Source organism: Genypterus blacodes, unplaced genomic scaffold, assembly GCF_046128005.1.
Source record: "Genypterus blacodes isolate CSIRO-AG114 ecotype Tasmania unplaced genomic scaffold, CSIRO-AGI_Gbla_v1 ptg000067l_1, whole genome shotgun sequence".
NCBI lineage: Eukaryota > Metazoa > Chordata > Actinopteri > Ophidiiformes > Ophidiidae > Genypterus > Genypterus blacodes.
Genome location: NW_027466879.1, coordinates 12,341,237 through 12,365,079, shown reverse-complemented (window position 1 = coordinate 12,365,079; position 23,843 = coordinate 12,341,237). Strand labels below are relative to the sequence as shown.

Below are 23,843 nucleotides of genomic sequence, written 5' to 3'. Positions count from 1 at the left end.
CTCCCTCCCTCCCTCCCTCCTTCTTCCTCCTCGTCCTTGCTCTTTGCTCTGTGGGGCAGGGTGTGGTTGTGTGTGTGTGCGCTCCCTTGGGTTGGGGTCCAGGACTGAAATAAGATCAGAGGCACATTGTCTGGCGAGTAAGGAGAGGATTATTTTCCTAACCTTCTCATACCTTCACGCAACAATGAGAGAGGACAGAATGAGTAAGTTGTTTAGAAAAATCTCCCCTTACACCGAAAAACACCTCCATCTGCTCCTCGTGTCCTCATCTACATCGACTCAATGAGCCGGGGCCTTCCACTGTGCGTGCATATGCGTGTTTGTAATGTGTGTGTCAGGATTCTTTTTTTCTTTCTGTGTGTCGTCTATGCCTTTAATTTTTTCATCATTTTGGCGGGTTGTGTCTGCGTGCGTGCGTCTTTAAAAGAGGCGGCGTGGGGCGAAAAGACGACAAACGGACGAGGAAAAGAGGCCGTGTTGGGAGACAAAAGGGAGGGCGGCTGACAGGCAGGAGAGAGAGAGAGAGAGAAAGGGAGAGAGAGAGATAGCAGGCCCTCACACACCGAGCATAGGATTTCAGTTCACCTTGCCTTCAGAGGAACGGAGCCTAATAAAAAACAATAAAAGTCCTTTCCCGGTCGGCGTTAGTCAAATGCGCTCACATCCCATAACCAGTCTCACTAGTAAACAGAGAGGGGAAATGTTGTGTTAGTTGATGCGGCCAATTAATTATATTGCAAGTCATTTAAAAATCTATAAAAGAAGTATAAACCGGTTTAGGCTGTTTGAGAAATTGTAAGTATGGTATTAAAAAATGCAATACGTGTGTTTCAATGGCCTGGGGCGGTGTTATATTGGAGTCTTCTTAAAAAAAAAAAAAAAAAAAGAAAAAAAGGGAGCTGTGTCTTAAAAAGGAGTAAAGCGTAAATTATGCATATCATTTTCCCCCCTCTTTCCCATTCCTCTTTTTCATTTTTCCACGCCAAAACATGGCCGCAGTCCACGCGCGCTTTGTCCCGCTCGCTCGGCTTTCCTCCCCGCGGGGGGTCTCTCACACTGGCAGGAGGGAGGTGGAGGTGTCAGAGCACACAAGCCTGCCTGGGAGAGGCGCTCTCTCTCTCTCCGGGTGCTGGAGGGGGGGAACGGCTCCTCTATATGTGTGGGTCCACGCCTGGCTGAAGGCAGTGGAGTGTGTTATATCGAGCCTGTGGTGTGAGGCTGTTATGTTTCCCCCCCCCGCCCGCCCCCCCGACCTTCCCTCTCCTAGACCTCTCTGGGTAACAGGACCGCCAGGCTATTTTATTCCAAAACTTGTGTCTAAGTGTAACTGCTTCAGCAGATAGTTTGACTGGTTGCGTTTCCTGCAGGAGACGATTCATTTCAGTTACATTGCCTGGTTGGAAATGGCGACGCAAAGCAAACACGCAGGGAGATGATGAGGAGGAGGAGGAGATTACCGAGACGCCATAAGCATATGAGGAGGTGGTGACATCAGACAGAATGACAGTGTCACACATGCATTATCTCTGCTCATGTTTACAAGCAGCTTCCTGGCTACAGCTTCATCTGGGTGGTTATTACGTCTGGGCAAACACATAGGAACGCCTGCAAAATCCATGAATCATGACAACTGCCTCAAAGCAAACTGTAAAAGATGGAATCACCAGGCTGTGGTTCTTCTTTAACACGTTGAATAAAAGCAGCGGACAATGGCGGTGCTCAAAGGTCGAGGGCTCAGTAAGCGTCTAACCCTGACTGAGGAGGAATATCTGGGATGTGGATCTGGAACTTCTCTCATCAGCAGAGGAACCCAGAGCTGAATAATTGAATTGCATGGAGCTTGTATCGGGTGATAAAAGTGAGTGTGAATGTGTTTTGAAAGGATGGAAAAACGAGGTGCTTGCTCAGCGGAATTGTTCACTGGATAAATAAATGTTACAATCAAACCAAACATTCCAGTGTGGCAGCATGCAGTGTGGTGTCACGAGGTCACTGAAGCATGCAGACCGAATAGAAGTGTTCACAGCGCAATCAGCGTCCTATGAATAACCCCGAAAAACACGGGACTGGTGCCATAAACAACAACACCTACGATGTCAAAATCCAAGCACTCGAAAAAAGCTGCAAACTACAGCGTGAAGGTGACGGCTTTCATTCCAAAAAGCTTTTGAGAAATTGAGAGATTACAACACAACACGTCTCTGTTATAAAAGTTGCTCCGTTTCCACCATAATCCTTCATATTGCGGCGTTATTATCCACATTTATTCTATAAGCATTTGTGGATGTGACTGCATCACAGACTGCATCTTCAAAATTACACTTATCACATAATGTGTTTTGACATTCACACCTTGGGAAGCTGTAGCTGTAGGGAAAAGAGTTGCAAGGTTACTTAAAGTTACTCTATACTTGCTCCGGGAGGTATTCAACCCGAGCTGAAACAGTGTGTGTGTGTGTGTGTGTGTGTGTGTGTGTGTGTGTGTTCATTAAAAAGCAAAAGATCTGGCAGCGGTGATGAGCGCAAATGGTGAAATGCTTACGTGCAACTTTAAGCAAAACTTGTCAAAAGGTACACATGTTGCCACTTATAACCAGATGTGAATTCTGCACCTACTGCATCTACTGTATCAGGACCACTGCAATTATAAAGCCATTTCTCTGTAATCACTGAGAGCGTTCTGGAAAGAGAAATCCAGCCGCACATGTGGTAATCATTTGACATTTTTGCTTGTTTTTTATCTTTCACCTCCACATTTCGAAAACAGCTGTGAGAGGAGGTGAGCCAGACAAAAGCAGCACGTACAAGTGCAAAGCATTGAGCCGCCAAGGCGATTTGATTCAATTAGGATTATTTAGGGAAAGATTTCATTGGAATGGCATTGGGATTCTTTAACTTCCAATATAATCGGATTTATTTTGATAGACTGGAGTCAACATCACTGATTTCACAAACCCGACTGTGGAAAATACTGTAACAACTTAAGGAGAATGTTTTTTAGGAGGATTCATCTTTAAGAAGTTGAATAGCCTCCTTACACATAAACCAAACCTGGTGTGTTTACCTGGACAGAGTTGAGCCTGCAGTAGCCATTGAGGGGGAAGCGGATGACGTGCGTTGGGTCTTGGTTCCAGCCGGCGTTGACTGAGTTGCACATAACGTCTCCGGTCTCGGGGAAGATCTCCTCGATGAGGACCTTCTCCCCGCTGAGGGCGATCCTCTCGCCCAGATCAGGCGTGACGCGGACCACCAGGCAGTCGCAGGGCTGGGCCATCCGCCGTTGCTCGCGGTCCTGCTTCCAGCGCTCCAGCTCCTTGATCATGGGTATCAGCTGGTAGTAACGTGCCTCCTCGTACAGCAGGTGGAAGTCCTGCAAGGGCAGAAGAACACGGAGGCTTTTACTGCTTCGCATGGGTTCAGTTGATGTCAAAGTGTCCTTGAGCAAAATACTTAACCCGTAATGAGTCTGCTGCTGGCTGCAAGAGCACTTTGACCTCTCTGCTAAAGCACCGACGTGTCTTTGGTTTGTTTTTAGCTACATGGACAGTGATTATCATGGTGCTGTGAAAACACCCACATGCAGAGGTTGTGGCATTTGAATTACTTAAGTAGTGTACTTTAGTACAATTTAGAGGCATTCCATTGAGTATTTCCATTTTGTTGGCTGTCTACATTAATTCATAATATTTCAGTGGGAAATTGGACTTTTTACTTTCATCTGTCCTTCTTTCCTTTTTGATTTCCTTCCGAATTTCCCCCCTCTGCTTTCTTTCTTTGCAACAAAGAGCTTTTAAAGGTTCTCACTTTCTTCTCTAGTTGCCTCTCTCAGCCACCCTTTCTCTTACTTTTCTCATTCTGACCCTATTTCATGAAAAATAGTGATTTTCTTAACATCCAGAATTAAATAATCCAACGTAAAAGAATCAAATAAACAACCTAGAAACATAAATAGACATATGTGTTATAATGTGTTGACATTTGCTTATCATTGTAAGCACATCCACCAAATCAATATGAAACCTGACTACGGCACAATGTCACACTCTACATCCTCTGGAAAGAACAACAATGCCAGATTAGCGTTGGGCTCTGATCAGCGACTGTTTCAATAAACAAAGCATAGCCGGCGCTGCAGATCACTTGGCAGAGGCGTGCTAGCCTTTAGCACGTTGTAGCGAGCTGACTCCTCTAAGGCCGTGAGTGGGGCTCCAGTGAAGTGAGATGGTGCATTCCTGTATGCAGACAGTCTGCAGCAGATTGCCTGCCTCTCCCTCCTGGGCAGGGCTTGCTGGGGGGCATTTGCCCCTGCGCTCTTGCCTCTAATTTCCCACCAGACCAGATGGCACCATCATTCACCACCATAGAAAATACTATGGAGGCGGAGGTTCACCATTGGAAGCATACGGGAGGTGAAGAAGAGATATGTGCAAGTGAACATGAGGACAATCATCAGCCAAGGAGGATTTAATGTATTCCTCACATGGAGGCAATTTTATGTTAATGCGGCTTGTGGCTTGGTGTTAAGCTCCTATTAGAACAAGATTTAATTAGGTGAAATGTCACCTAAATGCTGCAAATCTTTCTGCTAAACAATAAGTAATTAATAATCCATGTTCTGATTAGTGTTAAGCAGTGACAAAGAATGACAGCTTAATTTGTTTTTAGTTTACTATCGCTGCCATTCACAGTTTATTCTTAGATGCTAATCATATAGACAGGTGGAGCAGAATATAGGATCAGTTTGTAATGTATAAATATGACAGAGTAGATTGTGTGTATTGTTTTGTGTGCCTTTTCTCATCTGTTATATTTTGACTCTATTCTCTACTTGCCAAACAGCAATGTCTGCTCGATTTCACAAGGAAAACAACTGCATTCAAAATTCTACATGAGTCAAATCAAATTAATACAATATACTTGAAAACTGAAAGTAAACCTACTTGGTATTAATTAGTGAGGTGTTCATATAACTCTACTACAAAGCCCCAAGATCCATACATTTTTTTCTCTGCCAGTGTGAATCTAATATTTTACTTCTGAGAGAGTTTGGAGTGAACATTCTGGAAATAAAAATATCCCAGATTTTAAACTACATTGTATCGTCACACTAAAACAATAATGCGATACAATGTTTTTACATTTACTGCGATATACTGTTTATTTCTCAGATTTTTGGCGATCAAAATCTGGAATAACTGCAGTAATCAGATGAATGCAGTGGCGTATGAGACATAGAAACAGAGAGCAGCACACAAACACAAGTCCTCACTCTTCCACCTCTGGTTCAAGCTTTGGTGTATAAAAGCTGCAGGATTTGCCATTTGTCTAAATGCACATGAAAAGTGAGGCAACGTCTGTTTGTGCCGTGGAAACACACCGCGTTTCATAGCGTCTGCATCATCAGTGGCAGTGGGTGTTGGGTGTCAGAGCCGTGGGGGAGCCCTGCCTGATCTGAGAGGAGTTTTTCCCTGTGCTTTCTGCAGACCACTGCTGGGTACAGAAACAGGGGCAAGGCGGCAAACAACACATTCATTAACCCTGCTACTTCTGTGAGTCTACTTTGCCTTGAAAAGCCCCTCGCTGGTTTCCCCCCCCGCCGCCCCCTCCTTCATCTGCGCCGTGCCTTCATCTGAGGCGCGTGAGCGACACCCAAATCCAACTCCATCTGGACGCAGTGTTAACGTAACACATCTTAAACTGATGGTCTAATATTTAAGATTGTAGAATGTGAAAAGGGGAGCAGATCATTTCCCCTTGCTCTCTCTCTCTCTCTCTCTCTCTGTCTCTCTCTCTGTCTCTTTCTCTCCTGGTCTTCTCACTGCAGCTGACAAAACTCATAGCGAGATGGTCCCCTTCAGGCAGCTCTCTGTATCAAAGTGTAGCTCCTCATCCTTCACAGGTCTGAAGCCGTGGATGGATATGTTTTTAACAGGGGTCTGTCTGCGAGGCACTTTAGTCATCCCGAGCAGCACAGAAAACAACAGAGTAATCCTAAGCGCTGAGGTGAGGATGAGCGGTGGGGAGACGGGGAGGGGGGGCCAGCAGCTCAGGTCCTGGCTGCCGGAGCCACCGCTGCCAGCCCCGCCAGACAATCCATCGCCCAATCCTGCATCCAGACAGCCCGTTTGAGCTTCAAAATAATTATCTGACCTGATCACCCACCGGCAAGGCAACATCTCAGGGAAGGACAGAGGCAGGGGGAGACAGGAAGAGAGAGAGAGAGAGAGGGAGAGAGAGAGGGAGAGAAAGAGAGAAAGAGAGAGAGAGAGAGAGACAGGGGAGGAAGAGAACATGATGGAGACTGTCGCTATGAGGGATTAGGAAGAGTGATAAGAACAAAAACAGAACACAAAGGGGTTTACAGGTTGTTGAGTAAAAAGATTAATATATATGAAATGCTCCCCCTTCCCATTATTTATAGCATGCTGGATACCCGAAGAAACCAAGTTATTATTGATTTAAACTGCAATACTAAAGCTAGAATAAACCAGAGCATGAGCCACTGTCTCTTAACGGTTTATAACCATGCCCTCAATATGAGCATTGCTTACAGTCTTGTGATTAATTGTAGTTTGAATAATGAGATGAGGGAGGATATTAATAGTGAATATTTTGTTCCACTCATGTAGGCTGAAACATTTCTTTTCCTATTCTGCTCAGACTTTCACATTGATTTAGCAAAACACACAGCGCCGTGGCTGCCAGCAGCAGAACAGAGCCAGCCCCGGGGCGACGGCAGGCCTGATTGTGTTCAGATAAGGACATGCTCAATTCCGCCTCGCAATATTTGCATTTTTTTTCCTCCCCTCGGCTCCAACGCAAATTGAAAGGTATGCAGAGCAACACGGGCTCATATGAGCGGATCGTAATGAGTTGAAACAATAAAGTCCAAAGCTTCCTCCTCAACCCCGGTGCCTGATTGGACTGTCAAGACTTCACGAAATGCGAGCGAGACCGTGGATAAGAAAGAAAAAACTAATCGGTACTGAGTCAGGCCGTCATTTGCCAAAAAATGCAGGGCTTTCATGTCATGTTGTGTTGTTTGAGGTCTGGCTCAGACTCGCTGCAAAGCCCGGAGAGTTTGCCTCCGGCTCTCAGTGGCTTGGCCTCGCCTTGTTCCCTTGTAGAAAATGATGAACAAGCCCCAGCCCACTGGAAAGGTCACTCAAGTTTAGGTAGAGTAGAAGTGAACAGTAGAATACACCTAGGAAACAATATCCCTGAATAAAAACCTTGAACAGGACGGAGCTTGAGGCAGAATGTATAATAATTGTAACAACGCTTCACATGGCCGTTTTGATGCTTGTGCGCTTATGAAAAATAGTATTTCTTTTCACTTTACTGTAAAAATTGTGGACGGGTGGCTGTGACAAGTTCAAAAATCCAAACATTAATCTATGATACATTTCAACACCAATTGAATATTACACAGAATGGTAGACACAGAAACCGTTCTGTCGCTGCTTCTCTTTGATGCATGTAAAGCATAATTTGATCCTAACCCTGACACTTGGTTGGTTGCCATGGACATGCGGTTTGGATCATTTAACACAGTAGCACCACCGTGGACATAATATATGTGCATTCACTTACGAAAGGATTCTTTCACGCACATGCAGAGCCAGGAGCCAACAGGAGCCAGGTGTGTGTGCAGCCTAATGGGGCTAATACAGGCCAAATCGGACGCAGTGGCACAGATGCATGCATACATCGATGTTTGCATGTGTTACACTGGACGGGCAGATGTCAACCGAGATGTTCTGTTGGTGAGACTATGGACGAGCCTTGGTGGGTTTTAAGTGTGTGTGTGTGTGTCTGTGGGAGCCATCAGGGCAGCAAAGGGCTGCGCAGGCTATTTCACCTGGGCTCACCTCTATCGAAAGCACTCTGAGTGAAAAACAACAGCTCAGGGCTTTGGCACACATCAGCGGGCCGTGCTCCAGTTAGCCTGGCGTCTCACCTCTCCACCGCTGCACTGTAGTTCCGCACCAAATTCATCCTCCTCCGTATTTCTCCATCCGAGATTTTCCTAATTACCGCTTACGCCACTGCATGTCATTAATGGGTGGAATGAGAAGAGGAGGGCGAGTCAAACGTCAGCGCAGGACTGGTGGCTCTGCTCTGGTGCTCAAAACGCTCAACCTGGGTAAAGACTAATAAGTAGGTATCTAGCAGGACAGAATGGAGGCAAATGGACTTGCTGTTTAGTCTGGGAGCCATTTCACCACTCATCCCACCGGCCTCTTCAGTTCTGAGTCATTTGTGGGCAGTAAGGCAGTGTTGCTCGCCTCACCGGCTGCAAATGGGACGCCGCGCGTTTCCATCAGCTCGAGAAGCAGACAGAAACCAGCGAACATCATCAAGAATATTCAGGTAGTCAAGTAGCTAATCATTAGCAACACCCAAAGCTAATTGTTATTTTGAACGAACCTTAATATGAACGCGTACCGCAATTTCCAAAAGGTACCCCAAGTTTGACTCCTGACTGACTTAATACATCATTAATGTTATGACAAAACAAGCTATCTTATAAAGCAGAGACACGCAAAATGGCACCTCTCCGTGTTGAGAGTGTTTGGGGTACGGTTGAAGTTATAGTTGAGGTCTTGTTACAATATCTCTTCAGAAGCCTGTGGAGTTGTTACATTAGCTGTTAACATAGTGAAAGCCTTTAAAAGCTTTGTGTTGTGTTGTTGTTCGACACTGTTTAGCTTCTCCTCCATTTTGCTGCTTCTACCTCCATCACGCACAGCTATTTCTTCATCTTCATCCTTAGCTCCGATGTCATCAGTTACCTTAATTTGGTCGCAACAACACTTAGAGGCTCCTACTGCTGAGAACCTTCATAAACAATAATACATACATACCATCCTGTTGAACTTGTGATACACTTACTGTCAAGCGCACTAGTATCAAAAGTTGAGAAGCAAAACCAATAGAACAATAGACAGAACAAGCAATCAAAAAAGGAAGTTTCTACTCTGCTATAGTGGCAGATGGTTTCTATGTGCGAGTGTGTTCTTCAAACCCACAGAGGCGCACAGTACAGTATGTTGTGTGTGTTGTGTGTATATATATACCTTGAAGTCATCTGGAAGGAGCAATTTGCTGGTCCTGAGGAAACTGAGAATGTAGCGGAATATCTCTCCGTCCCGATCTATGAAGTAGTGCTGCTTCAAGCTGTCCAACACGATGGGCTCGGTGCCATTGAACAGACGACTGATTCTGAAAATTGAAATACACACACACACACCCACGCACACACACACACACACAGGCAGCCGTGCACACAAATACACACACAGCCACGCACACACACACACACGCACACACATAATGAAATGAGCCAGCTCCCTTCAAATGCATGAAACAATTACCCTCCATTTATTTTTCAATTTTATTAGCACTAAGCTTGAAATGCATTAGCATCCCAGGTTGAAACAAGGGGCTTAAGGCACCGTTCCTCCATTCCAGACTTGTTTGAAGTGTCCCTTCTGCGGAGAGATTACAACAACACACACGCTCGCTGCTTGTACTTACAGAAATTAATGGTATGAGTGTAGCATTACAGCTCTATTATTCCATCTGTCAGAGGGGTGGAAATGAAACAGACGTATGAAATTGTGCAGGGCGGCAAACTAATGCAAAGACGACATCTGGGAAGAGTTATTTTCATTTTTACAGTGTGAATTTGTTATGAATGTGAAAATGTGGACATCAGTGACACTTATGTAATACACAATGCCTGAATTTACATTTTAAATATCTGTTTATCATCTATCACACCTGTGCTTATGAGCAACTACAGTATTTCCCCTCTCTCATTTAAATTCTGTAACAAGAACTGTGGGCTTTAAGATAAATTCAAATTACAGCACAGCTTAATCTTTGTGTAAATCTCTCTCATTATATTACAGCGTGTGAATTGGCACCGTGTCCGCCAGGTTATTTTTCTTTGATAATTGAGGCGATTCTGAAATAATAATTCAGAGATTCACAATCCTGATCTCAGATACGTGCTTTCTTCAAAACTGGAGATGACATTTAGTGTAAATGTCAGAAGGAAAGGTGAAAGAAATGACATAATTAGTTTGGATTTCATGCAGGGAACACCTCGCAGTTGTTCTTGTGTTGTGTTTGAATGAATCCAGAATGTATTTGCTTTCTACCTAAATGCAAAGCAGAGACTGACTGTATATATTTCCAACAATCCCAAATAATGTAAATAAATATTCTCTACATTTATAATTAAGACACTGCCACGACATTGACACAATACAATACTTGTTGCTGTTTAGCGTTGCATGTTAACCCCTCACGCTGGTGCACAGCAAGATTAAGGGCTTAGATGCAGTTTGCTACAGGGGCTCATCAAGGTAAAGAATGGAAATTGCTGTTATCTTTAAACTTTCATTTCACCAGGTTGGCACCGTGCCTCCAGATACCCTTGGACAGATATTTATCCCCCCCATCCCCTTGTTCTTTGTGTGTTACTCCTGCTCCTTAAAGTCTCATCTAAGCACATACACGCCGCTTGAACTGCTAAGGATTGTCTCAACCCACAACATTTCCCCCCATGTTAGTTTGTTAGAAGGAACCAATTGCGCTGAAACTTGATGGACGGGTGGCGGACTATTAATTATCTGTTTGTCTGAAATGAAACCATATTTTTAAAGCCGCTTCTTGGTCCCTTTAGGTTCAGCGCTGTTCCTTTGCAGTAGGAAAGTATTGGGTTCCAATCCCTGTGCTGGTTCTGCTCTTCTCTGGGCAGAGTTTCCATTTTCTCCCTGTTGCTATTTGTTATTAGATTGGAGTCAAATGTGTCGAAACATTTCCACCATGTAAGCGTGCGATCAATAACAGCTTATAATATTAGAATGAGACCACATTTCTTGCCTCCTCTTGTTCGTCTCTGGCAGAGCTGAGCGCTGTGTGAGAGGCACACACACACACACAGTTTACTTCTATTTCAGTGAGTGTGTCTCATTTTACAATAAAATTCGAAGAGAGAAATAAAAATATTTGATATTTGTGTAATCTCCCTCAGCACAGACACAAGAGCACTATCAACTTGTCCCAGGAGTGATTTACACGCTGCTCGTCTCCATTGTGTGGCTCTGATCCGGCTCTTGGCACGGCTCAGTGTTGCTGCTATTATCCTCATTGTTGCAATTGATGTAATCAGCTGTTTAATCATGGGAACAGCTTCTAGGATGGCTGACAAAGTTTTATGACAAAATAAGAAATTGTAAACCCTATTTTGCAAACACGTCGAGGAACACACACACACACACACTCGCACACACACACACACACCTAACACCGCCTCCTGCGCTGACATTGTCAAACTCTATTAGAAGACACTGGAAGGCAGCCGCAGTGGGAATGTCAGCCTGACTCCCAGATTAAATTTGACTGGATTTTATTACAATCCTGTACTTTGCAAAAGTGTGTAAGCTTGTGTTTAATGGATCTATCGGGTATCTGCTGACCTCGGCTCGTCGGGTTAACGCACTGAGCCTATCATGTCAAATTCATCCCCGTTTCATTTCTTTGAGTCGACTGAGGGGCCAAAACTGGTCCTCCCCTTCCTCTCCTCCTTCCTGCTGTCCTTTCTCTCTTTCACTGTCTTTCTTTCTCTCTCTCTCTCTCTCTCTCCGTCTCCATCCCTCTCCTTCTCCCTTACTCGCTTTCTCTCTGGAAATCGATGCAAAATGCTTTATAAAAAACCAATACTCATCTCCCTGTTTTGCCCGAGGTGTTCCTTTCTCATATGGTCTTGCAATTCTTCCAGCTAGAATTTCACCATACCCCTGCAGGCTAACTCTGTTTTTCATCTCCACTTTTTTAAAAAGCAATTAAAATGCTGCCTGTTTTTCTTTTTCTTTCCCTCTCTCCAACTCCCCTTGCTCATGCTCTCTCTCTCTCTTCTCTCTCGCTCTCTCTCTCTCGTTTCCTCACTTTCCCCTTTCTATAAAAAAGAAACCTTGATTGGGAGGGGGTCTCACCTCCAAAGAAATAACCCCACCCCCACCCTATGCTGATTTTAGGTGGGGACAAAGAGGGTAGGGGTACATGTAGAGAGAGAGAGAGAGAGAGAGAGAAAGAGAGAAAGAGAGAAAGAGACGGAGACAGGGGGGAGAAATTCTGGATTGACAGAGAAATAGAGACAAAAAGGCAAAGATAGAAAGAAGAAGTGATGGATGAAAAGAGAACAAATCAAAACAAATCAGAGAATATGACAGAAAGTAGAGAGGGAAAAGAGGGAAAGGCTTAGAAAAAAGAGAGAGAGAGAGAGAGAGAGCGAGGGAGAAAGTCAGAAAGAGGTGGTGGGTGTAGGAAGTTACCAAGGACAGTAACAGCTCAGATCTCCCACCTCAGCAGAGCCAGGTGGAGGCAGGACAGGTGAGCAATATCAAGCAGCATCAGTGCTACATCAGCAGGCCGGGAGCGGCTCAAAGCTGGGGGAAGAGGAGGAGGAGGAAGAAGAAGAGGCACGATCGTACGCAGGTATCCCCTCTCGTACTGGTAATGATGCCGTTTGGAGTGTGTAACTTCTCAAACGGTGAATGAACACCGTATCAAACAGGGCATGGTGAAGGGATGAGCGTATACCTGGTCTGACATCAAAGCACACACACTTAGATTTCTGACTAAAGGGAGAGTCTGATAGCAACTGTCACCAGCGCTCTGACTCGCTACGCTCTGCCCAAATCCACAACAGCCACCACCAAACAAAGAATAGAAGACGATTCATTGGAAATTACGCCTGAGGGGGAACATATGAAAGCATTTGTTCAAATCAGACTTTTACAGTTCATTACAATCAGCAGAGGCAGGATAAATCTTCTTGGAAAGTTCTATAATATGCCAAATATTTGGCAACACTGGTCCATTGTGGAACATTTTTTTTTAAGAAACTCTGCATTACTGATCATCTGACTCCTCATTAAAATACAGACCCCCACCTACGTATAAACAATACTTTTCTTTATTCTAATATTCATGAAAAGAAGTACAAAATGGTATCCATGGCTACAGTTAAACAGGAGTAACACTGGGATTATCATTATCACTGACTGACTAATGAATAACTGACAACCGTCAGAGACCTTAACAGAAGTCCTGATATTCTCTGAAACACAGCAGACGATGTCACAGTATGTGTGATGATTATACTGATGAATGTAGCATATATTCAGGTGAACTCTAGACCCCACGGTGCAGTAAATGAGCATAACCCTCAAGCAGATGTGTCATATCTAGACACAGAACTCATCTTCAAAGAGACAAATGTCCACTGGTCATTTGAAAATAGTTCTCTTGTCTGTGGAAAATTTCCTCTAATTTCCTCAGCTTCTGTTCAAGTGACTGCTGAGACGCTCCCTCTCTGAGTGTGCATCAATGTTTCATGACCCCTGTCCCTTAATATGGCCGCACAGAGGAAGATGAATAACCACACATTAGTTACTAGACTAACTTTCTCTTGGCACGCTGCATTATTCAGGGGTCAATCTATTAAAAGTAATCATCAACTTAAAATTCTTTAAATGTCGTCTTTTACAGTAGGTTTTCAGTTTTGCCCTGGCGCCCTATGTGCTCTGCTTAGACATGGCCTAGACGTTGCATACGGCGATTCCAGTGTAATTGTTTTGCTTTCTGCTGTCAGCCATTATCCTAATTCACACAAAAGGGCCCCTCCTTCCACTGGCTCCAGTGGAAAGTATAGCCCTGAGGCCAACTGTACTAGGAGAGAGGGGAGAGAGAGAGGGAGAGAGAGAGAGAGAGAGTTCACACTGGTATCCGGTCTTTACTCTGACTGTAAAAACACTGTTTGGGAGCTCTGACATGACTCTTTGCTCCATTTCCACGCTGCCCTGTACTCTCCTTCTATGAACAACTTCTTTGTAAAGTACTCAGCCCCAACCAGTGTGTCAAAAAACCCCACTAAACACAAAAGCAACACACAAATACCAACAGAATCCACAGAGTAAAATAGTCCCACAGATTAACAAGCTCCTGCGATGTGTTAAAACATGTTTTACAGCTAAATGAATATTGAATATCACCTAATGGTTTGGACGACTCCATCAGTTTCAATAACAGCCAGAGCCAAATAACATTAGCTGTGCCGCTGCGAACGCTTCCAAAAACTATATTTCATATAAAGCTGCTGTAATGTTGCATCACGCAGAGAGAAAAAAAGCGCCTTAATCACAAAAAACAATAATAAACCCTTGTCTGGGGTGAGCTCAATTTTCTCACGACGCATTATTGTCTAGAATAAAATGAGATTTGTTAGGGATTTCCTGTCAGTAGACTCTATGAATTTTAAGACGTTATTACCAGGGGATTATGGGGATAGTTTCCTGTAGACAATTTGGCAGATTTTCTAACAACCTGGTGTATGTTTACCTTGGCTCACATGGGAGTCTTGTCAGCTGATGCAGGGAGAAAGAGTGTAATGGAATGAATGACATCGTGTGGTGTAAAGAAAGACCTGGGGGGGCTTAAGAGAGTTTGAGAGGGTAGAAATCAAAAGAGTCCAAATTAAGAAGAGAACGCTGTTATTTCCTTCCATCTTAACAGAAAGCATTCTTATCTCCGGCGGTGCGATGACACCTCATTTGCAAACAGAGTTGAAATATAGGGGATTTGGGCAGATTGCCAAGGTATGAACCTGTTAAAATGTTAAAATGAGAATGAAATAAATATGAACTCTATGAGGTCGTGTCAAATGCAAGCACCCATTATTGAAACGGTGACATCTGGAAGTTTGGTTCCAAAATGAGACACGTCCTATTAAAAAATAATAATGATGAAATACTTTTGAATAAGACTGAAGAGGAACGAGTGAGACAGACACATTACTGAGAGTGATAGGAGTTGACACTATATATGGAGACGTGTGGGATGATCAAAGATTACTTTAAATGTACAATTATGATTGGAAATTGATTGATTTAAAATAGAATATTAATAAGCAGGATTTCGTTCAGACCTTGACACCTATAGGTCCCTTTGTCTTTCCTTAAAGGATCCCTGCCAGCACCTGAGGGAGCTGGGAGTTCATCCAAATCAGGTGATTTGAGGTGAAAACTCCACATTTGTACCTTGAGAAAGTTGACGCCAATATAAGCAGTGTGGGCCTGAAGAGTTCTAACAGTGTGTTGAATAATTACAAAATACACAGCGGAGTGTAAGGGTTGAATTGATGAAGGGAAGGGAGATATTTTGGGAGAAACTATTTTCCCACAGTTCAGTACAGTGAAAGTTCCTGAGGCGCTGTGTTATTCTGAATGTCAGTCACAACAACACAGATGCAGTCAGACTCACGGAAAAGACACAAAGTCACAACTGAACAATGAAATAATGTTAAGACTGATGAGGGCTGATTTGTATGAGAAATCCTAAGAAAGAACCATTCTGCCATATTCTCCACAAAAGCAACAGCACGCACTGACTCCCACGCGCTCCTCACAACAACTCAAGCAAACAAGAAATGGAAATAAAAATAAAATACATAACAAATAAACGACATTTACGTGTGGAAGGGTGTCTTACCGTGAGTCCGGGTACTTGGTGAGTGTCGCCAGGCTGCTGGTGTACATGTGTCCCCCGACGTCGATGTGCACCGGGGCGTTCGACTTGGTCAGCTGAGCCGGCAGAGGGATCCCCTGAGTGGCCAGGGGAGAGACCGGGGACCGGGTCAGAGACAACCGAGACATGCTTCTTCCCTCCTGAAAGCAAGTGTACAGAAAAGCCATACGGAAGTCAAACGGGAGGAAGAAGAGGGAAGAACCCAAAACGGGAGCGGCGATCCTACAACACTATACACCGGGGGAGCAGATCGAATCCTTTCCCGAGTGCTATCAGATCACTTCCATGACTGTCTGGTCGCATATTTTTTTTTGCCTGGAAATTATTGCCACCGCTCTAATTAAGTATGTTTGCATCTTTTCATGCGCCACCGGAGGCGAGGAGAGGAGAGGGTGATGCTTATTAGAGAGGCAGGGGTGAGAGAGAGAGAGAGAGAGAGGGTAGAGAGATAGACAGATAAGGAGAGAGAGAGAGAGTGAGAGAGAAAGATGTGTGTGTGGGGGGAGGGGGGTGGGGGGGTGCTAGGTGTCAGCCTCCGGGGGAATAAAACAAACTGCTGCTGCAATATTCTAATTAAAGGTCGCCTTATGTGTTAGACGTGATGCACCCAGACGCACCAAACAACCAATCTGAGAGTAACACAGGTGGAGGATGGAGGGAGGGGGGAGGAAGGAGAGAGAGGGGGGGAGAAAACTTTTCTTTTCTTAACACACACTCACCAAAAATATCTATAAAAGGGCAGTTACATTGTTGTGTGGGTGTGTGTGTGTGTGTGTGTGTGTGTGAGTTGTGTTATTCTGTTAGGAGATAATAAGAGAGCACCGTGTAATTTAATCTAAAACACGTATGAACGCAGCCACAGACAGATTAGTCAGATTAACGACTCAACCCGTAAAGGAGATTCATGTTGTGACTCCACACCAGACGCCTCCTGCTGTAAATACCGATCGCAACAAATAAATGATTTCAGAATTAAACATCAAAGCGTCAAAACCAGAATTAGAACCAGAACCTAGTCAGTCTGTGGAAGTCTGAGGTCTGCAGGAGTTTGTTGGGATCACGATGCTAGTTTGCACGGAGGGTCATTATCTTGATCAAATGTTGAGGAAACATTTAAAACCCGCTTAGATACACATGCCATCTGATCCGCCTGCTGCTCCGGCGAGAGGAGCGTTCGTCATTAGTTGGCCAACACACACCGGAGTGTGAACCGGCCTCACCCCAGTTTACCCTCACCTCACGGAGCGGGACTGAGCTCCGGTACACGGTCACGGTGTCAATCAAAGCGGGACTGAACCGGATGATAGGGGAAGAGAAACATCAGTTCCAAAACTATACAGGCTTTGGCTATTTACGACAAAACTTCCAAACAGATGAAGTCGCCCTGCTAAGAGTTAATAGAAGAAATAAAGAGGAAATCAAATCCTCCGTTGGTCACTTTAGTGCTCCGGTGCTGAGGCTCTGAGGGCCGCGGAGCTGCTGAGGTCAGATCCGCTCTGAGCGACGCGCCGCTGGGCATAAAGGGAGACGGCGAGTGTGTTTGTCACAGCAGTATCAGGTTCCTCTAACACACACACACACACACACACACACACACACACACACACACACACACACACACACACACACACGCACACACACACACACACACACACAGGGACGCAGGGATTACATTTCAAATCCCAGGAAAACAGAAACTTGGAAAGACTTGAGAAGTTTGGGGGCACTTAGGCTATCCCACTATGGTAACCAATACTCTCTCTCTCTCTCTCTCTCTCTCTCTCTCTCTCTCTCTCTCTCTCTCTCTCTCTCTCTCTCTCCCTCTCCCTCTCCCTCCACATGGACACACACACACACACACACACACGCACACACACTTCTCACAAATTCCTCCACTAAAATCACAGCAGCTGCCGGCACTAAGTTTGTGATCAGATCTGCTCGTGTTGTGTTGGGAGCTTCACTGCGTTGACCAGCTTTGACTCCCAGCGATGGACACACACACACACACATACACACACACCCACACACACACACACACACACACACACACACACACTCACAATCCTAATTGGTTATAATTAAAGAATGGACACAAAAACGTGTAACGGAAACGCAGCGGCATATTTATTTTCCCAACATCCCACTCGACACACACACGCGCGCACACACACACACACGCACGCACGCGCGCGCACACACACACACACACACACACACACACACACACACACACACACACACACACACACACACACAGAGGATGAGCCCAATTCTGCCAAATGCTCAATATGGCGTCTCAATCCTGATGTACAATAATAACGGAACACATTACTGACACTGATGTTTGATACCAAATCACGCGCACGTGTCCAGTCTGCGTAAAAGGACGCAAAGGGAAGGGATGAAGGAAAGAAATCCACTTAGGGATCGCTCAGAATTCACACTCATCCGATTCTATACCGGCACACACATGCCCACTGAGCGTAAATATAACCCCCCATCTAATTCTGTCATGTGATCCTACCGTTTCAAACATTGTAGGCAGTCCGGAGTGAATCCGTGCCGGCGGTCAGTCCGAGCAGCTCATGTCCGCTTAACACCCCCAGAAAACGACTATGATTTTCCTCCAGATCGCCCCCGACTTTGGCTCAACTACACCTCCGTCCAGCTCCGGCACGGACCTATGCACACACTGCAGATCGGGGAGGGACGCGAACTCTTCTCGCCGGATCCGAGCACCACTAATAAACTGTTTTTTTTTTTGGGAACAGAAACCCTCCGTGTGCGTGTGTGTGTGGTGATGAAGCGCTTTGCAAAGAGTCTCTGTGGCTTTAAAGGCTCGACTCGTCCTCGCCAAACCTCTTTGTAGCGCAGGAAGCGTCCTTACCTTGAACATAGATGATGATGAAGATCTCCGTCCCCCCTTTTCCTCTGCTTTTATTTGGGATTCGCGTTTAAAAAAAAACAGAAGAAGAAAAAGAAGTGCGCTCTTGTTCGAATCCCGCTTCGTCCTTTTCGGATTCTTGCTCAAAATGAAACTGGCCCCGTGGTTTGTTATGAGAAGAAGAAGAAGAAGAAAGCCAATAATCCGTCTCTAAATAACAGAGCAGAGCTAAAAAGGAAAATTCTTGCTCCGGGCTGCCCAAGCGCCTTTGGGCAAGGGATTAGGCTACAATTAGCTCAACTCCGCTCCACTCTCTCGCCCAGGCAATTTTCTCAAGGAAAGAACCCGAGATACTTCCCTGTTTCCCCAGATTGTGACTGTACAAGATATAATAACTTATTTCCCCCCCCCCGGTAAAAGTAAAATAAAACAACTAAACAACAACAACAACCCCCCTGAGCTCGAGTCCCTTTAACGGTGTGAAGTTGTGGATCACCGAGCAGCCAAAGTGTCAGGACGCTCAATAGACTCAGAGCAGCAAAAAGCAGATTCGAATCATTGTCATTTGCTCTGATGTAATGATGTAATAGCTCCCCGGGCGGTTTCCCAGCTAGCAGGCAAACGTCTCCATCTCCAGCCTGGAAGATACGGAAAGTTTAAACGAACAGGCGGCCGCCATCAGTCCCTCAGTCGGACAGAACCGGAGCGAAAAAGGCGGAGGAACTTGTTGATAAAGTCTCAGTAGGAAAAAATATGTTGGAAAAACGGAGAGAAATCCTTAGACCCTCAGAGCTGGAGCGGTGATTTCCCCCGCGTGCGCGCTCGCTCGCTCGCTCTCTCTCTCTCTCTCTCTCTCTCTCTCTCTCTCTATCGCCCTCTCTCTCTCTCTCTCTATCGCTCTCTCTCTCTCTCTCTCTCTCTCTCTCTCTCTCTCTCTCTCTCTACCTCCCCCTTTCTTTCTACCTCCCCCTTTCTCTCTACCCTTCTCTCTCTCTCTCTCTCTTGCCTTAATGTCTGGAGTTGTAACGCCAAATCTCCCGCAGGCCATTAAAACCCAAATGACGTCTGCGGACATGCATGCATGCTGCTGCAGAAAGCGCCCTCACAACCTGCCTGCAGCCAAAATGCGCCATTTCAATTATAGCGCACAGCTTAGATGGAGATATCTGCACACCCCAAAACACCAACCCCCCCTCCAGTGGAACCAGGTTTCCTCCAGACTTTCCCCCCTTTCTTTTCTTATTATTATTATTTAGAAAATATGATAGAGTCTGTCTGATTGTTGTTATTTCCCAACGTCGGATAAAGACACAACGCAAAATGATCTAATAGCGCCAAAGTGTTGCGCCACTTTTGCGCCAACAGGGGAGCAAAGCGAGTCAAGCAGGTGCTCACACCGAGGAGATGATGATTATTTATTTATTCCAATGTTTGTTTATTTGCGGGTAAATAACTGTGAATAATTGATGCAGCATTGAGCCCAGTAATTACTCTGTTTCAGCCTCCTGACAGAGGTGGAATATGTTGTTTCTTGATATTTGGCGCCAACTAGTGGATAAAATTGTTATCGGTCCATAGAAAATAGCTGGACATGATAAATGTAACTGTCAATTGGGAAACAGTGTCATTCTCTTTACAGTCACTCAACATTAATAATACAACAAAATCACACATAGTGGATCCTCATATTAAGTCTAACATATAATATGCTGCAGCTCTTTTTAATGAAGCAAACAGAAACAGAAATGTTATACTTTTGCCGGTGATTAGTGCCAGGAGAAGCGTTGGAAGTGTGAGAATGCATCTCTCCTTGGAGCAGACCAAGTCTTCATAATTAGATAGACATCAGAGGGCCTCTGAGCTCACCAATCTACGCCCCACACCCCCACCCATTACCCCTCAGGCACAGATTTGTTGTTTCCAGGGGTGCATGCTGAAGGGGAAACTGGATTTTTTTCTCATTAAAGGAAACAAGCCTGGAGTAAGTTCAATTACATGAAGTATGCGGGGATGTTGTAAATTTAAAGATTTAAATAGCTTACAAAGTGGCCCCGGGCCCCATCAGTTAATTTCCTTAATTTATGGATTTTAGCGGAGTGTCTATGTGAAAGAGAAGAAGTAGGTCATCATCAGGATTTGCATGCAGCTTGGAGACTTCGACAACAGATCCAAACATCTGCCCTCCTGACCAGCACCTGAGCAGATGAAGGAACAGCACACAGGACATTGTTTAGTTCTGGAACCGGCATAAAACTCTTGTTGTTGACAAGAGTTGTTGACTCAAAATTCAGAGAATTAAAAAAAGGAAGATCTGATGTTAATATCTGACCCGAGCAATGAGATTAGCAATGTTTAGTCTCCCTCATGCACAAGCAGGCAGAGATAAGAGCACTGTGTGAGCTTTCATGAAAGGATTGTTACACTCAATTTACCAACATTTGCATGTTTCCTTTTTGAATCTGAGGCAGTCGAATGAACGTTAAGTTTTGCTTAATTTTCAGATAAGCTGAATGATAAAATAAGAATTGTTCCTACGAAATGAACAATGGAAAATCAGTCAACATTTCCAGACAGCATATGTTAATGAAGCATATGAATTAATGCATGACCCTTTATGAATAATAACTTTGCCTAAAGGTTCTAAAGCAGGTGCTGTAGCTGTGCTGCCTGAAGTCGCATATTGTGGCTTTCTGCTTCCCAATTCTACAATAATACACTGTGTACCTACAGTATTTGATTAATCTGACCCTATAGTTGCTGCATGTAGTCTCACTGCCTCTCGGGTGAACCAGTATCATGGCAATATTATACTTTAAAATCTCCGCATTTGCATTGAAACCAGATTGGATTTTGGGACAAAGACACAGAAAAAGTTCCCATGACAATCTCACTGAAAGATCTTTGGATTATGAGATTATTGTTGGAAAAACATCAGAAATAGAGACAGAGACAGAATTAGAAACATATTTAAGGATGTCAAATGTGGTCAACTAAAACTTTGTGTGTGTGTGTGGTCGGGATTATTGTATGGTCAATGCCCCACATAGTCTTTCTTTATAAATACATGATGTGTGATTAAGAACACAGAAACATAGTACCATCTACTGGTTAGCAGCAACATTGAGCATTGAAAGTTCTGCAGTATGATCACGTGTACAATGAATTTTAATAACATAAATAAATCGCAGTAGATTCATAGAAATAACTCTGATAACGACAAAGTTTATGTACTAAAACCCTGTCGGTGGCCACACATTAAGCCATAAAACACAACATGCAGTACTTCTATTCTGTTCTTCCGATCTATGAAAGAAACAAGTTATATTTCATGAGATCAATCTCTTTCTAAAGTCTCAGTGAGGCCTGGATGCCTTCTCGCTTTGACCCACATCACTCAGGTCACCTACACACTGTATCCTCACGCACGGCGAGGTGAGAACAGTCGACGCGATACAGTCACATCCTACCTTCTAAACACCACCGCATTTGCAAGAATCTCTTTCAAGCATTTTGCATCAGATCAACACTCCTATTTTCCCCCTCTGGCATAGTGGAGAAAGTTTGAAAAGAACATTCAGAACTTGCTTTTAGTAATCTGCATGCACGCTGGAGCCTGGCTGCTGTCACTCGCGTCATTCTTCCAGCCATTTGACATTCTGCTTGATGTTGGTGTGTGTGTGTGTGTGTGTGTGTGCGTCTGAGGTGCAGCAGTGACACTTATTGTTCATTATTTGAGAGAGACACAGAGAGAGAGAGAGAGAGAGAGAGAGAGAGAGAGAGAAGGAGAGAAATAAGAGGCTGTCATTTTATTAATAGAATGTGTGGGGTTGTGTTGCGCACAAACACCTAACAAGCACAGTTATTCCCTCAAGTGCTTAATACCAGCAATTAAGTTTCCAAAAAAGCTGAGTGCAAAGAGAGTGTGTACCTTTTGTGTACTAGTGAGTGTGCACACAGTTGATGTTACTGCTCTCCCACTCACACAGACTGAACTCCGTCCCCTTTGGTGCACTTATGTGGAACATAATTTGACTGTATGCAACATTAGTACATCTTAACCAAACGTATAAAGGGACCTGGATGCTGATTGAATGGATTGACCCCTTGATTCTGAGCTGGAATTGACCTTTTTCAACTCAAATAAGTGGGAAATATTTCAGAATCTCAAGATCAAGATCAACTTGTTTCATTTATTAATTCATAAATCCATAATTCAGTTTATGATCTGGACAAATGTTTTGGGAGATTTGGTTGAAGAATCTCTTTTGCTGCCATCATGTGGTCTGAGAGTCTAATCACAGTAAAATACAAGCTGTAAGTAGGCAACCTGTACCTGCCTGAAGGCCCTCAGGTGATAAAGGAGGTTTTGGTGTGAGTCAAGAAGATTCAGCCTTTTTAGCAACAGAGAAGTATGAGACGTCACTAATATGACCTTCATTTCTTTCCTCCACTCTTCCTTTCCTTCTACTTTTCCATTCTTCCTTTGTTGCCTTCTTTCCTTCTTTCTTTCCATCACTTCTTTCCATCAGTCCATCCCCTCTCCTTTCCTCGCTCACTTATTTCCTCAATTCCTTCCCTTCTGGCCTCAGCAGATTCAGACAAACTTATTCAGAAGAAGGAATTTTTTGTAATATATTTTTATTGAAGACAGCATTGGATGACATAACAATGAACATGCGGTTATTGAACATATCTGAACATTATTATACATTTTTTTTCTTTTGAGTACACATTTTTATAAGGAACATTGTGGCTTTTGTTGGAAACAGGGCATTTCTCCATTGCATTGTTGCTACTTATGTGCAGGATTTCAGTTCTTCTTCCATCACTGAAAACCATCTGAGGAACTCCTCCAAAGTGCTGCAATGTTCTTTTCAGCCTTGTTGCTCTGCGTCTGGCTGAACCTCCTCCACACACCAGGCACAGTGTTTTTGATTGTGTGAACAGAGGAAAAATGATGTTTCTTTTTTTGCAGCTACTGTTTGGTTTGCAGTACCAACATTAACAGTGAGACGTCTCCAATCACATCTGCTATGCATCACACAGCAGCATTCCCCCTGTTAACGCGCCCCTGGGGGGAGACCCTGGCATCCACAGCCCTCATTAGAGTGCATGTCATCATGTGTCATGATGGCATCAACCCGAGCCTTGACTTATGCTTCGTATGCGTCCATCATAACGCTGTCATCACTACAGCCACTAAACACGGATCTGGTCTTGAACGTGTTGAAGACATTCTTGAAGTGATCTTGCAATGCGCTCGACCTCCTTCAGGGTCTTTTTCTGTCCGCAGCCATGTTGTTAAGACTCATAATGGCCCGGGACTGAAACTGATGTCCCTGTCCTTTTGTTGAAC

The 23,843-nt window shown here is 44.3% G+C and overlaps 1 protein-coding gene across 1 annotated transcript in view; it reads right to left on the bottom strand.

Moving 5' to 3' along the window:
• The window catches only part of kctd15b (potassium channel tetramerization domain containing 15b), a 28,079-nt gene extending 8,646 nt beyond the window's left edge, over nt 1–19,433 (bottom strand). The window contains exons 1-4 of the mRNA XM_076156350.1: nt 18,491–19,433; nt 15,565–15,740; nt 9,081–9,225; nt 3,065–3,370 (exon numbers count right to left, since the gene is read on the bottom strand). Of these exons, the coding sequence (XP_076012465.1) occupies nt 3,065–3,370; nt 9,081–9,225; nt 15,565–15,740; nt 18,491–18,499 (636 nt within the window). The 5' untranslated portion in view covers nt 18,500–19,433. The remainder of the gene's footprint in view (nt 1–3,064; nt 3,371–9,080; nt 9,226–15,564; nt 15,741–18,490) is intronic.
• Between the last annotated feature and the right edge of the window lie 4,410 nt (nt 19,434–23,843).